This window comes from Vombatus ursinus, unplaced genomic scaffold (genome assembly GCF_900497805.2).
Source record: "Vombatus ursinus unplaced genomic scaffold, bare-nosed wombat genome assembly UNPS02014799.1, whole genome shotgun sequence".
NCBI lineage: Eukaryota > Metazoa > Chordata > Mammalia > Diprotodontia > Vombatidae > Vombatus > Vombatus ursinus.
Genome location: NW_020954577.1, coordinates 24,934,528 through 24,948,287, shown reverse-complemented (window position 1 = coordinate 24,948,287; position 13,760 = coordinate 24,934,528). Strand labels below are relative to the sequence as shown.

The following is a 13,760-nucleotide window of genomic DNA, read 5'->3' as shown; positions in this document are numbered from 1 at the left end:
GAGCAGAGTCCCTGGTTTCAATTCCAGGGCAGAGAGAGGACAGCTGTAATTGTAGCCACCAGAGGGACTGTAGGGAGCAGGATGAGTTGTGGGACAGTGTGCCTGGGGGCTTTAGCTGTAGCTTAGGAGTAGAGAGGAGGACCCAAGGTTGAGCCCCAAGACAGACCTCAGAAAATAACAGTAAGAAGGACCTGAGGCTTGAGGCATCATTTCCCATACCTTGAGACTAGAACTTGATTACACTAATAGCTGCTAAAACAAAACAAAACAAAATAAACCAATAAATAAATCAATGAATAAGAGTAAGCAAAGGAGAAAGAACCCAACCATAGAGAGTTACTATGGGGATAGAGAAGATCTGGGTTCATATTCAGAGGAAAATAATGGAGCTAAAAAAGCCACTCCTTTTTCAATGAGAAACGTCAAATGGTCCCAAGCATAAAAAGAGTTCTTGGGAGAACTTAAAAAGGACTTTAAAAATCAAATGAGAGATTGGGGAAAACTTAGAAAAAAAAATAAGAGCAATCTAAGAAAATCAAGAAAATTATGAAAAGAAAGTCAGAACTGGAAACAGAGAATCAAAAACTTAAGGAAGAAAATAATTCCTTGAAAACTAGAATTGGGGAAGGGGAAGCTAATGACATTCTAAGACACCAAGAAATCATTAAGCAGAATCAAAAGAATGAAAAAATAGAAGAGAAAGTGAAACATCTCATCAGAAAAACAACTGATCTGGAGAACAGATAGAGGAGGAAAAAAAATAAGAATTTACCTGAAAATTATGATGAAAAAAAAAAAAGAATCTTTATGCAGTGTTATGAGATCAAGGAAAATTGCCCTGAAGTTCTAGAAGCAAGAAGACAAAGCAGAAATAGAAGAAAAGCCACTGATTACCACCTGAAAGAGATCTGAAGAGGAAAACTTACAGGAATATCATAGCCAAGTTTCAAAGCTCCCAGGTTAAGAAGAAAATATTGAAAGCAACAAGGAAAAAAAAAACAATTTAAATATCATGGAGTTCCAATAAGAATTACACAAGACCTAGCAGCTACTACATGGAAGGACTGTAGGTCTTGGAATACTATATTTTGTACAGCAAAAGAGCTGAGGTTATGGTGAAAGGTAACTTACTTAGCAAAATTAAGTATAATCCTGAATGGAAAAAAAAATAGATATTTAATGAACTCAAAGACTTTGAGGTTTTTGTGCAAAACCCCAGAACTTAAGGGAAAATTTGACATGTAGCAGCCAGGAGAAATATAAGGTAAACATAAAAGACCAATTATAAGGGACTCGATATGGTCAAATTGTTTACTTCATATATGTGAAAATATTAGCAGTACTGTTATGATTGTCATCATTATTTGGGTAGTTTGAAAGAAAGCTGTGAGCTGAGCTGTGTGATGGGTGATTCTAAAAAAAACTGTAGGGAGAGATGAAAAGGAATAATTATCTCATACAAATGAAGCATAAAAAAATTTGATACAGAAGAAGCTAGTAGTGGGGAGGGCTGGTAGTGCTGGAACCTTACTCTTATTGGGAAAGGGTAAAAGAGGGAACAACATATATATCTAGAAGGGCATAAGAGTCTTCTAAATTTAGAAAAAAATAAGAGGGCAAGGGAAGAGAGTTGGGGGAGAAGATAAGGGAGGGACTCTTAGAGGGGTGGGTAACTTAAGGAATAGGAAGACAAGGTAACGGATAGAAGGAAAGCAAAGGAGTCAGGAGAGATAGAATAAAAAGGGTGAGAAGGCTAGTGAGGAAAACTAGGAAGGAAGAAAATACACAACAATTAATTGTAGCTTATAATGTGAATGGAACAAATTTACCCATGAAACAGAAGTGGATAGCAGATTAAACATTTGAATTCAGCAATATATTGCTTTCAGGAAACATTATAAAAATGAGAGATACACACAAAGATAAAATAAAGGGCAAGAGTAGAATTTTGTGTGTAAAAAACGTAGGTATAGTAATCGTAATCTCAGACGAGATTAAAGACAAAATACATTTAATCAAAAGTGAAAAATAAACTATACTGTGTGTCAGCAATATTATTCAATATAGTTTTAGGCCATTTAAAATACCTAGACAGTATAAAATACCTTAGTATATACCTGCCAAAACAGACACAGGAACTATATGAACATAAATATAAAACACTTTTTATACAAATAAACTCAGATCTAAATAATTGAAGCAATATTTATTGTTCATGGGTAGGTAAAGTCAATATAATTTTTTTTTTCTTTTGGTGAGGCAATTGGGGTTAAGTGACTTGCCCAGAGTCACACAGTTAATGAGTGTTATGTGTCTGAGACCAGATTTGAACTCAGGTCCTCCTGACTCCAGGCCTGGTGCTCTATCCATTGTTCCACCTATCTGCCCCCTAATATAATTTTCAAAATGACAATTTTACCTAACTAATCTATTCACTCAATGTCATCCCAACTAAATTACTAACAAAATATTTTACTGAGTTAGAAAAAATAATAACAAAATTCATCTGGAAGAACAAAAGGTCAGGAACAAAAAAAAGGGGGGAGGGAAGATGTAAAGAAAGTAGATTCAGCAGTATCAGACATTAAACTATATTATAAGGTAAGGGCATTGTTGAAGTGTAAAAAGGATAATTTTGATTATTTTAAATTAAAATTTTCTTGTATAAATAAAACATATGTAGCCAAAAATAGAAGGAATGCAGAAAATTGGGGGAAAACTTTCATAGACAATCTCTCAGATAGAGTGTGTTGGAATATTGCTGTAGTGTAGGAAATGATGAGTTGGTTGATTTAGAAAAATATGGAAAGAGTTGAACTTATAAAAGAAGATGCTATCCACCTTCAGATTAACAGATAATAGGAAGAAATAAGCATAGTACAGTCTTACATATATGTGTATGACTGTATATTGTATATATGTGCATGTTTATAGATATCTATGTATATGTATGTGTGTATATATATACATATATATACACACACACGCATATATATATATATATATATATATATGTCCACACTTAATTGTAGCCTTCTTTAGAGTGGTGGAGGGAGGGAGGGGAAAAAATAAAGCAAAACATGCACAGCAGAGAACAAAAGAAAACCAACAAGGAAGCAAAGAAAAGTTGGACACTTTTGAAAACAATATATATTATTTATTATATAGGTTTTCTTGAATTGGAAATGTATTGTTTTATATTGAATCCTCTCTTATGGTCTTCTGTGTACATGGCATTTTTTTTTTTCTTTTCTCACTTTGTATTTAAGTTTAAAATAAAATTTACAAAAAAAAGAATGAAGTATGTATAGAATAATTTTACATATATATACCTATTTGTGTCTAATAGTAGCCAACTCTAGGATGGGGGAAAGGGGGAGGGAAGGTAAAAAAATAAATTTACATGATAATTTTGTGGTATATTTGAAAGGAATAGCAAGTTATACATAGTAGATTTCCAGTTTAATGCAGTCATCTTTTTTATTATAGATGTTATCAAAATGCTTGTTTTATTCCATAAATTAAAAATAAAAATTTTCAAAATTGGATAATTGCATTTCAATATAATCAATTTCCTTTGTGATCCTATGTGTTTTATCTGATGCATTTAAAAGTATTATTCTGAGAAGGGATCCACAGGCTTCACCAGACACTCCCCATGGACACACATAAAGGTTAAGAGCCCCTAGTCTAGTCTAGAGGCTGTGGTCAGAGCCTTCAGAGAGGCGGTGAGTGTCTTTCGTTGCTCCAAAAGCTTCCGGGGGCTATTGCTGCCTTTTAGGTTGAAGCAGCAAAGGCTTCCTTGCTCAGAACTACCAAGGCTATATCGACTGAAAGCTTAATTAATGGACCAGTACATTCACAGTTAGAAATATACAAGTAGAGAATCTTTTTTTTTCTTTTTAATGCTTATTTACTGGGAAATCATCTCTGCTTCTTTGTAGAGGTGGTGTGGTATGGATGTGGAAACTGCATGTAGCATCAGATTGTTTCAATATGTTGATTAGTTTTGCTGAACTTTTTTTTTATTCATTATTATAAAGGATGACTTGGGGGTATAGAGTGAAGAAAGTAAGTGATATAAAAACAAGACTTTTTTTTAAAAATTAAAAAAAATTTGAGGTCATCCCTAGACAACCTAAAAGGAAACATGCAGAGTTTATAAACAGTTCCTCTATTTTATTATTTTTCTTTTAAAGTCACTTTGTTAAGCCTCCAGAACTCTTTAGATTTTATTCATGGTGTCTAAACTGCAAATTTTCCAGCATGGTTAAATTCAGCAGAGCTTGTACTCAACTGACTGAGGCTTTGGAATAAAGCCTTACTTCGGTCAGGAATTTTAACCTGTCCCTGATTCTGCTGCTTGGGTGTCCTTGCCACCAACAATGGGGATCCACCAGGTTTCCTATGTGCCGAATTAATGGAAGAAAAGATTTGTCTTTGCTCTCCTCATATTTTTCATGGTTCCCAAATGCTATGCCCTAATTTGGCAGGAATGATGGATGGCTATGTCAAGAAAGCTAGGAAAATGTAGGTGCTTAATGAGTATCTTTGGATGTATGAGAGGTGAGAATGTTGTTCATCATGACCAGCTGTTTCTATGTTTCCATTAGGCCAAACAAGAAAACTCAGAATTTTATTACTGTTCATTAAGTTTGAGTAGGCTATCAACTGGCCAGCTCTGGATGTCATAAAATCCTGGAATGGCTTCCTGAGAGAGGCTGTACGTTCCCCTATCGCCAAAGGTCCTCTTCCACAGCAGAACAGACTTTTATGGATCTACCCCAGTTCAGACTCCACAATGGGAGAGTCAGCCTGGTTTAAAAAACAAACAAACAAAAATGCTAGACTTGAAGGCAAGACCTGCCTGTGAGTGGTTTTCTGGGAAAAGCGTAAATATTGTTCAGTGATCAGGCCCACCCTGTCCAGTTAGGAGAGGCCATCCTCAGAAAGGTTAATTAATAGACCAGAGAATTTCACAATATTTAGACTTCTTTGTAGAGATGAAGACCTGGGCTGCCTTTCAGTGACTCAGGGGTTAATCACAGCTGAATAGGGGCCTTCCTAGAGATCATCTAAGTCAGAAGTTATTAACCTGAGACTCACGAATGTCCAAGGAGTCCATGGACAGGTTTCAGGGGTTGTGGGAATTTGGGAGGGGGAAAAAATCACATTCTTATTTTCACTAAGCTTGAGTTTCCTTAATAATCTTATGTGTAATCCTTATGAATTTTATTTTTTTATTTTAAAAGCATTATTCTAAGAAGTTCATAGGTTTGTTTCATCAGACTACCAAAGGGGTCTATGAGTCAACATGCATTTATTAAAAACTAGCATTTATATAGCACTTTGGGGCAGCTAGGTGGTATCATGGCGCACAAAGCATGGAGCCTGGAGTCAGGAAGGCCTGAGTTCAAATCCAACCTCAGACACTGTGTGACCCTGGGCAAGTCGCTTAGCCCTGTCTGCCTCAGTTTCCCCATCCATAAAAATAAGCTGGAGAAGGAAGTGGCACACCACTCCAGTGTCTTTGCCAAGAAAACCCCAAATGGAGACATGAAGAGTCACACACGACTGAAACAACTGAACAACAGCAACATATGGAATAGGGAATAAACCGACCTTGTTACTCGAAAAAGCACGATTAGGACCGATGGGGACGAAGGTCCAGGGAGAAGGATTTTGACTGATTATCTCCAAGTGGTGGAACACTAAGTTGCTACTGCCTTCGTTGAGGGTGAAGGGGAAAGTCTTTGTTCTACACGTGATTAAGTTCTATTCACCAGTATGCAAATTGTCACCTGAATCTGCCACTCCGGGGCTATGGGATGTTCATTGGCACAAAAATAAGTGGTGAAATAGCCTCCTTCATCAATGCTGGATGATGGTCAGTGGCCGTCGGCATGTTCCGTGGCTTTTCTGAGGTGTAGCTAGATAGAGAGAAGAGGCCCCTTTTGTTCCTTTCTATGATACTGATGTTTCAGAGAGCGAGGGTAAGCTAGCCCTCAGCCTATCCCAGGCTTTTGGGCCATGTTGCACAGGATAGATCAGCCAAAGATGAAGGCAGCAACCAACACGGGAGGTGGGGGGGAAGATGGCAGGACCCAAGCAAGCACACGCCCAAAAGCAAAACCAACTTGTATTGATACTGCTTTTCAGAACTTACTATCAGCCTGTCAGTTGTTCAGGCTGGATCTAGAGGCAAATACAGAGGCGTATCAGGGAGTTGACTGCTATACCTTCAATCTCTGTCCCCCAAATCTGGCCTTTCATGGCAGCTATGTGTAGACCTTCCCCCCTCACCACTTCCTGCCTTTGATGTGTCAGCATGGTCCCAGGCTGGTTCCACCCCACTCCCACCTGACTCAGCTATGGTGATTAGGACGTGCCCTTGGACGCATTCTAGTTAGCGGCGGTTACAATTCCATACCCACATTCATAGCCATTCCTTTCAGTCAGCAAATGTGACAAGGTGAAGGGTTTTCAATTCCTCTCCTATTGTGACCTCTTATTGGAGACCAACTCCTTTTAGAATTTCATCCCAATATGGCACCTTCCTTGAGTCTCTTTTCCTCTACTGCCTTCTTCTGTCCTATCTACTCTGGTATGCTACTATTTGCAATCATGAATTCAACAGCATTGTAGAGACTGGCAGTTACGTGGCTGGAGCAAACAATGTTTTCTTTGGCTCTTAATTGGTACCTCACCTTCTTTTAAGGCAGCTAGATGGCAAGATGCATAGAGTGCTGGGACTGGAGTTAGGAAAACCTGAGGGCAAATTCTATATCATCACTTACTAGTTGTGTGACCCTGGGCAAGTCACTTACCCTCTGCCTCAGTTTCCTCAACTGTAAAATGAGTATAATAATAGCACCTACCTCCCAGGTTGTGAGGATAAAATGAGAGAGCATATGTACAGTACTTTATAAACATTAAGACACTACATAAATTCTAGTTATTGTTGCTATTTATTATTAGCTCTGGCACAGAACCATGTTGGGTTAGAAATTCATGTCCTTTCCCCATTTTTCTCTTAACAATGAGCTTTTCCAGATGGATGAATCAGCTTTACATTTTAATGTCTTGAAGGAATCAGACAATTAATATCAATAGCGCTCTCCATTTGTCAACTGCTTTGATTAGAATGATAATGAGCCATTGGACATATCATATATTTAAAAGGAAAAGCAAGCTATAGATTCTCAGTTTGTTGGGTTTTTTTTTTTGTTCTTTTGTTCTTCTTTTTTGTACATGGAAATGCAATTTTATTTGATATTTAAGTTCAGAATTTAAAAAAAGATACAAAAAAAGATAAGAAAATGTACTCCCCCCTCTCCTTTCAAGAGGTGGAAGACTATACGTGTGGAACATTGCAAACATAATCCGATGCGTTGGTTAGTTTTCCTGAACCACTTTTCTTTCTCCTCTGTTATTATTCTTGATTATAATGGATGCTTTCTGGGTAGAGGAAGTTGGGAGGGAATGTATTTGAAAATTTTGGTGGTGTTAAAAGAAAGGAGACCAACTTTTAAAAATGCAAGTGAACAATCTATGCTCTCTTTTGTTAGGGGTCCTAGCATTTCTGTTTCCGCTTCTTATTACTTTGACTAATAATTAAGTGAGATGAGCAGCTTTCAGACACTGGAAAATGAGCCTTCAGTTGTTCCTTGCCACTGTCTTAACTGGCTGAATTTTGTTTTTGTTGTTGTTTGTGACTTAGCCCTAATCAGAAGCATTGGTGTTTGCTTTGCTATAAATTCTTTTAAAGTGTGTTAATAATAGTTCATAATAATAGTAATAGCAGGTGCCACACCAGAAGGCTTCTATGGATCATTTTGTTTGAGCCTCTTAACAACCCTGTGAGGTAACAAGATATATTGTAGGTATGGTCATCTCCATTTTACAGGTTCAGAGGAGCCTGGTCACAGTAGAGGTCAGAAGTAGCACTGTGTTGGCAAAGAGGCAGGTTTAGTTTAACAACAGGAAAAGCTTCCTGATAATTAAAGCTGCCCAAAAGCTGAATGGCTTCTTTTCCAGCTCTCCATTTCTGTGATTCTGGGTTTGAATAGGTCTGCTTGGTTCTTGACTATTGGGTAGAATATCTGTAGCTTCTCGTAAATGTCTGTCTATCAAGAGGCAGCCTGGTCTATTGGGGCTTTGGAGTCAGGAAGAGCCACACTTCTTGTGTGGCCAAGGGCACAGAATCAAGTTGGTAGCATCAGTGACACTTAATGCCCCAGGCAACTGTATAGCATAACATGAGAACATGAGGCAATTAGGCGGCAGATAGGGTATTGAACCTGGAGACAGGAAGACCTGAGTTTGAATCCTGCCTCAGACACTTACTAGCTGTGTGATAATGAGTGAGTCACTTCATCTCTGCTTCAGTTTCCTCCACTGTAAAATGGGGATAATAACAGCACCTACCTCTCAGGGTTGTTGTGAGGATCAAATGAGATAATAATTGTAGAGCACTTAGCACAGTGCCTGGTACATGGTAGGTGCTTAATAAATGTTTTGTTTCCTTCCTTCCTTCTATCTTGCATTCCTTTCTTCTTTCCTTCTTTCCATCCCCCTTTCCTTCCTTTCTTCTTTTTTTCCTTTCTAGCTTTTTTCCTTCTTTCCTCGCTACCTTCCATCCTGCTTTCCTTCCTTTCATTCTCCTTTCCTTCCTTTCTTCCTTCTTTCCTTCTTTTCTTCCTTCTTTCCTCGCTCCTTTTCTTCCTTTATTCCTCCTTTCCCTCCTTCTGTCCTTCCTTCTTTTCTTCTTTCCTTCCTTCACCAAGGAAATCATAGGTACAGACCAAAACAACATCCATAATAAAAATATCTATCTGTAATATAACACACAAACATACACATACACACTCACACGCATACACACACCACCTACCATCTACTTCACAGGGTGTTTGCAAAAATTTAATAAAATCATAGATGTAAAAACATTGTAAGATGATGTGTAAATATAAGACTTGTCATGTGTGTTTATCTATGTACGCATGGGAAGGAGAGTCAGCAACTAAGGTTAGTTTTGGGGTTTTGTTTGGTTTTTGGCAGGGAGGGCAGGATTGGCTTATGATTTTTTTGGAGGAGACAACTCCCAGTGAAGAAATTTGCTCCACTAGCACAGGGGAGCTCCTGCTTTTTCAGTTACAGCTTAGAGAATGTCCTTGGGCACTGAGAGATTAAATTCCTCACCCAGGGTCAGTTGCAAGACATGACCCCAGGTCTTTTTTGGCATTCTAATACCAGTTCTCTATCCATGATGCTTCTCAAGGTTAGTTTAATAATAACAAATTTCTAAAAACTCATTTTACATAGTGTTTTAAAGTTGATAGAGCACTTTGTTCGTAGCAACCCTGTGAGCTGGTAGTACAAGTATTGTTGTCCCTGTTTTACACATGATGAAACTGAGGCTCAGAGAGAAGCTATGGCTTTACCAGGTTCCCACAACTAGCAATCATCAGAAGCAGGATATGAACTCAGGTCTCTGGATTCCAAGGGCAGCACTCTTTCTACTCTCCCACATTGCCTTTCATTTAACCATATCATTAAAATAGTGTGTTTCAGGAATATGAACATCAATGATGCTGCCAACTTGATTCTGAAAAAGTTGAGAGATATCTATTTAAAATCAGTAATGAAGGTATGTTGTAGTGTGGTATTTCAGGCAAATATCATCCCTGGAAATGAAAATTCCTTTTTTACTTTCTGGAATTGTGATGGCAGAGAGGCTGCTTCCTCATCAATAGTTAAACTGTTTAAAAATTGGGTGACTGATGAAGAAATATTTCCCAAGACATCCAGTTTTTAGTGGTTTTATTTGGGAGCACATCTTAGTGTTGGAGTTTTGTTGTTTTTTTTTTAAGCTAGAAGAAGACAATTCCTAAAAAGCCAAGCAGTTTAATGACTGACTGAAGGTTCTTCCTCATTTGTGTGGTCATCTCTGGTTATTTGGCTCATCCCTTGCATCAGATCAGGAGAAAAGGAACACATGTGACAAAAGGTTGGAGCCTTCCCATGCAACATAAGATGGGACATGGCTAGTTTTCATCTATTAAATTACTTAATTCACTAAGTTTTTTTCCTTTCCTTATTTTTCAGAATTTGATATTTTCCTCCCACATAGAGATAACATCACAGTTTTTATAGAACGTGGGACTGTACCTCCGCCAACAAATGCCTGCAACATTATTTTCCAGAGAAGACGCTCCTTCACATTGATCATCAAACCTGGGGAAAGAGCCATCTTTAGCTTTGATTGCCCTGATCCAGCAAAGCATTATGTCCTGGAAGTCCAGAAGAGTATTGGTAAAAAAAAAATTTTATAAATATATTTTAAAGTTTCTGCATTTCCCTGCTGACTCCCTCTTTCATTCTGTGGTCCTAAATCAGAGTTGTTGATAACTTAGTGTCCACAGACTTAAGTCTGTGGATAGATTTCAGGGATCTATGAACTTGGTAGAGAAAAAAAAAATTATGGCTTTATTTTTACTAACTTTTGGTTTCTTTTATAATCCTGTGGATTTTACTTTATGCCTTTAAATAGTAACCAGAGAAGAGGTCCATACTCTTTACCAGACTTTTACAAAGGTTCACAACACAAAAATAGGTTGAGAAGCCCCGCTCTAAACCTTAGATCAGGAAGAATTCCCATGGACCTTGCTGAGAATGGTCAATGGTGGTCTTGGTGACATGTCATCTGAATCATATGACAGGACCATGCTGCATGGATGGGTTATGTGAGGAATTCAAGGTAGGCAGAAGAAAAGAGTCAGGAGAATTATAGAAAAAGTTAAGTGATTCAGCAGGCATTTAAAACCCCTCCTCCCTCCTAATTTCCTGATTATTGTCAAGGATAACACCATCCTCCCAGTCCCCCAGGCTTACAGCCTAGGAGTCCCTCTGGATTCCTCCCTTTCTCACCTGCCACATCCAAGGCCTGTTGATCTCCCCTTTGAAGCATCTCTCAAATATGTCCCTTTGTCTCCTCTGACAATGCCCCCACCCTGGTGCTGACCCTCATCACCTCACACCTAGACTACTGTAATAGCTGCTGGTAGGTCTGCCTGCCTCAAGTCTCTCTCCACTCCGATCCATCTTCCATTCAGCCACCAAAGTGATTTTCCTAGAACACAAGTCTGACTATGTCACTCTTCTAGTCAATAAACTCCACTTACTCTTAATTACCTCCAGGATCAAGTACAAAATCCTCTGCTTGGTGTTCAAAGCCCTTTGTAACCTAGCCCCCTCCTACTTTTCCAGTCTTCCTCTACTTTACTCCCCCTCATATTCTTTATTCCAGTGACACTGGCCTCCTTGAACAAGACACTCCATCTCTTAGCTCCAGGTATTTTCTCTGGCTTTCCCCCATGTCTGGAATGCTCTCCTCCTTTTCCCTGTATACTGCCTTCCCTGACTTTGAGTCCCAACTAAAATCTCGTCTACTATAAGAAGTCTTTCCTCTTAATTCTAGTGCCTTTCTCTTAACTATTTCCTATTTATCTTGTATATAGTTCCTTAATGATAGGACCAGACATCTTTGTATCCCAAGCACTTAGCACAGTGCCTTACCAAAAAATACCTATTAGTTTGTTGAGCTAAATGTTAAAATCACTGGATGAGATTCAGAAGACAGCCAGCTGTTACACATCTGAAAGTATGAATTGGTCCACCATCATGGCAGCATGAGCCTGGGGGGCTTCTTTTTATGGCTGGACTGATTGGACTAAATCCTCAGATTTAGAGTTCTTGGAAGTGATTTAAGGGTATCATGCAAAAGAAAAGGGATTTGAAATAAATAACTGAGTTCCCCTAAGCTCATGGATCATGAGAACCTCTGAGATTATTCCCCACATACTCTGTCTATATCTTTAGGTATCTTGTTACATACATGTTGTCTTCCCCATTGGAATATATTCCTTGAGGTCAGGAGCTATTTTTTTGCCTTCCTTTGTGTCTCCTGTGCTTAGCACATCCCGAGCCACTTAATGAATTGTTGTTGATTGAGTTATTGATACCATCTTTGAATGATAACTTAAGTATTATTTCAACCGTACTAGCCCCTTATTTGTTGGATAGTAGGCAACTTTGAAGTTTGTGACACTGGCAGAGGACTGATGAAGATTTGCTGAATATGACAGAATCATACGCATATTCTTGTTTCCTATTTTTGCTGCATCAGAAGTCTTTAACATTGCTTTAAGTGATGTTGGATTTTTCTCTCCTCTTAATTTAGTCCCTCTCCTGTCTAACACTTTGGTCCTTATTTAAAAAGGCTCAAGGTAGAAAGCACAATAAAGCATGTCATTAGTTGTTAACTTTTGTAACATCTAACTGCAATGGTAATAAAATAGCAGAACCAAGCATGCTGAGCAGAGAGACAGCTGGCTCCTCTTTTCATCCATAATGGAGACCCCACATGCAGCTAGATGATGCTTAGGAATTCTCTGTTGATCACAAATGGGCTTGGCACTGTCTTCTAAAAAGTTACAAAATTTAACTCGGCATGGAGTGACTAGCATAGGGAGGCAAGCATGTGCAATGGAAAGAATGTTGGATTTGAAGTCTGGTAAATGAGGACCTGGATTAGAATCCCAGTTCTGCCGCTTATTGTCTATAGGTAATTGACCCATATCATTGACCCCTATCTGGATGTGGTTAAAGTGATCTCAGGCAAGTCACTGAATCTCTCTGGGGCTCAGCTCCTCGTTTGTGAAATGAAGAGGTTGGTCTAGGTGACCACTAAGATCCCTCCTAGCTCTAAATCTAGGATACCATGACATTCCAAAAATATGTCTGCCTCATGGAAGATAAAAGCATATTAACCAAGCTCCAATAATTTCATCTGGGAATCTGTGTTGGGAGTGGGAGGGGAGGAAGAGATAAGCAGAAAGATGAAAAGCAGTGCTGAAGTCACTGTTGTAACATCAATCAGATGTGTTTACCTTGTTGTATTTTTAGATTGCATGGCAGGTCCGTGTCCTTTTGGAGAAGTACAGCTCCAGCCTTCGAGATTACCTGCCCTAAACAGGACGTTTATCTGGAATGTGAAAGCTAGCCCAAAAGTTGGCCTTGAGCTGAAGTTCTCCAGCCCTCGGCTGAGACAGATTCGTCCAGGAGACACTTGCCCAGACTTGGTTACCTATAGCATCAGTGGCTCTATTGAGAAGACAGCTGCCAACATTGGAACCTTCTGTAGCAATGGCACAATCTCACAAATCAAAATGCAAGGAGGAGTCAAGTTGGCCTTACACTTACCATGGAATCAAAATAGAAACTTTTCCGGTTTTAATATTACAAACCGGTCTTCTATAAAACGTAAGCATGCTATTAAATTCCTATTGTCTTATTGTGAGATTAGGTGTCATTATGATATTCCTTATTATATAAAAATGCTATGTCAATGCCATTTTTTCTTAAGTGTCGGTTACCAGTTTTTTCTTTATACATTTGTTTGTTTGCTTGAATGAAATGAGGGCCAGCAACCTCATATTTTTTCAGTCGTGTCCGAACTCTCTGTGACTCCATTTAGGGTTTTCTTGGCAAAAAACCACTAGAGCAGTTTGTCATTTCATTCTGCAGCTCATTTTACAGATGAAGAAACTGAGGCAAAGAGAGTTAAGTGACTTGCCTAGAATCACACAGCTAGTGTCTGAGGCCAGATGTCAACTCAGGAAGATGAATCTGCCTGACTTCAGGCCTAGTGCTCTATGCACTATGCCACCTAGCTGCCCCTAAACTCATATATATACCAA

General features: G+C 38.7%; 1 protein-coding gene across 1 annotated transcript in view; it reads left to right on the top strand.

Annotated features, from left to right (window-relative positions):
* CDCP1 (CUB domain containing protein 1) overlaps positions 1-13,760 on the top strand; it is a 78,480-nt gene that overhangs the window by 27,405 nt on the left and 37,315 nt on the right. Inside the window, exons 2-3 of the mRNA XM_027872566.1 lie at positions 10,108-10,314; positions 12,967-13,323. Coding sequence (XP_027728367.1) covers positions 10,108-10,314; positions 12,967-13,323 — 564 coding nt within the window. The remainder of the gene's footprint in view (positions 1-10,107; positions 10,315-12,966; positions 13,324-13,760) is intronic.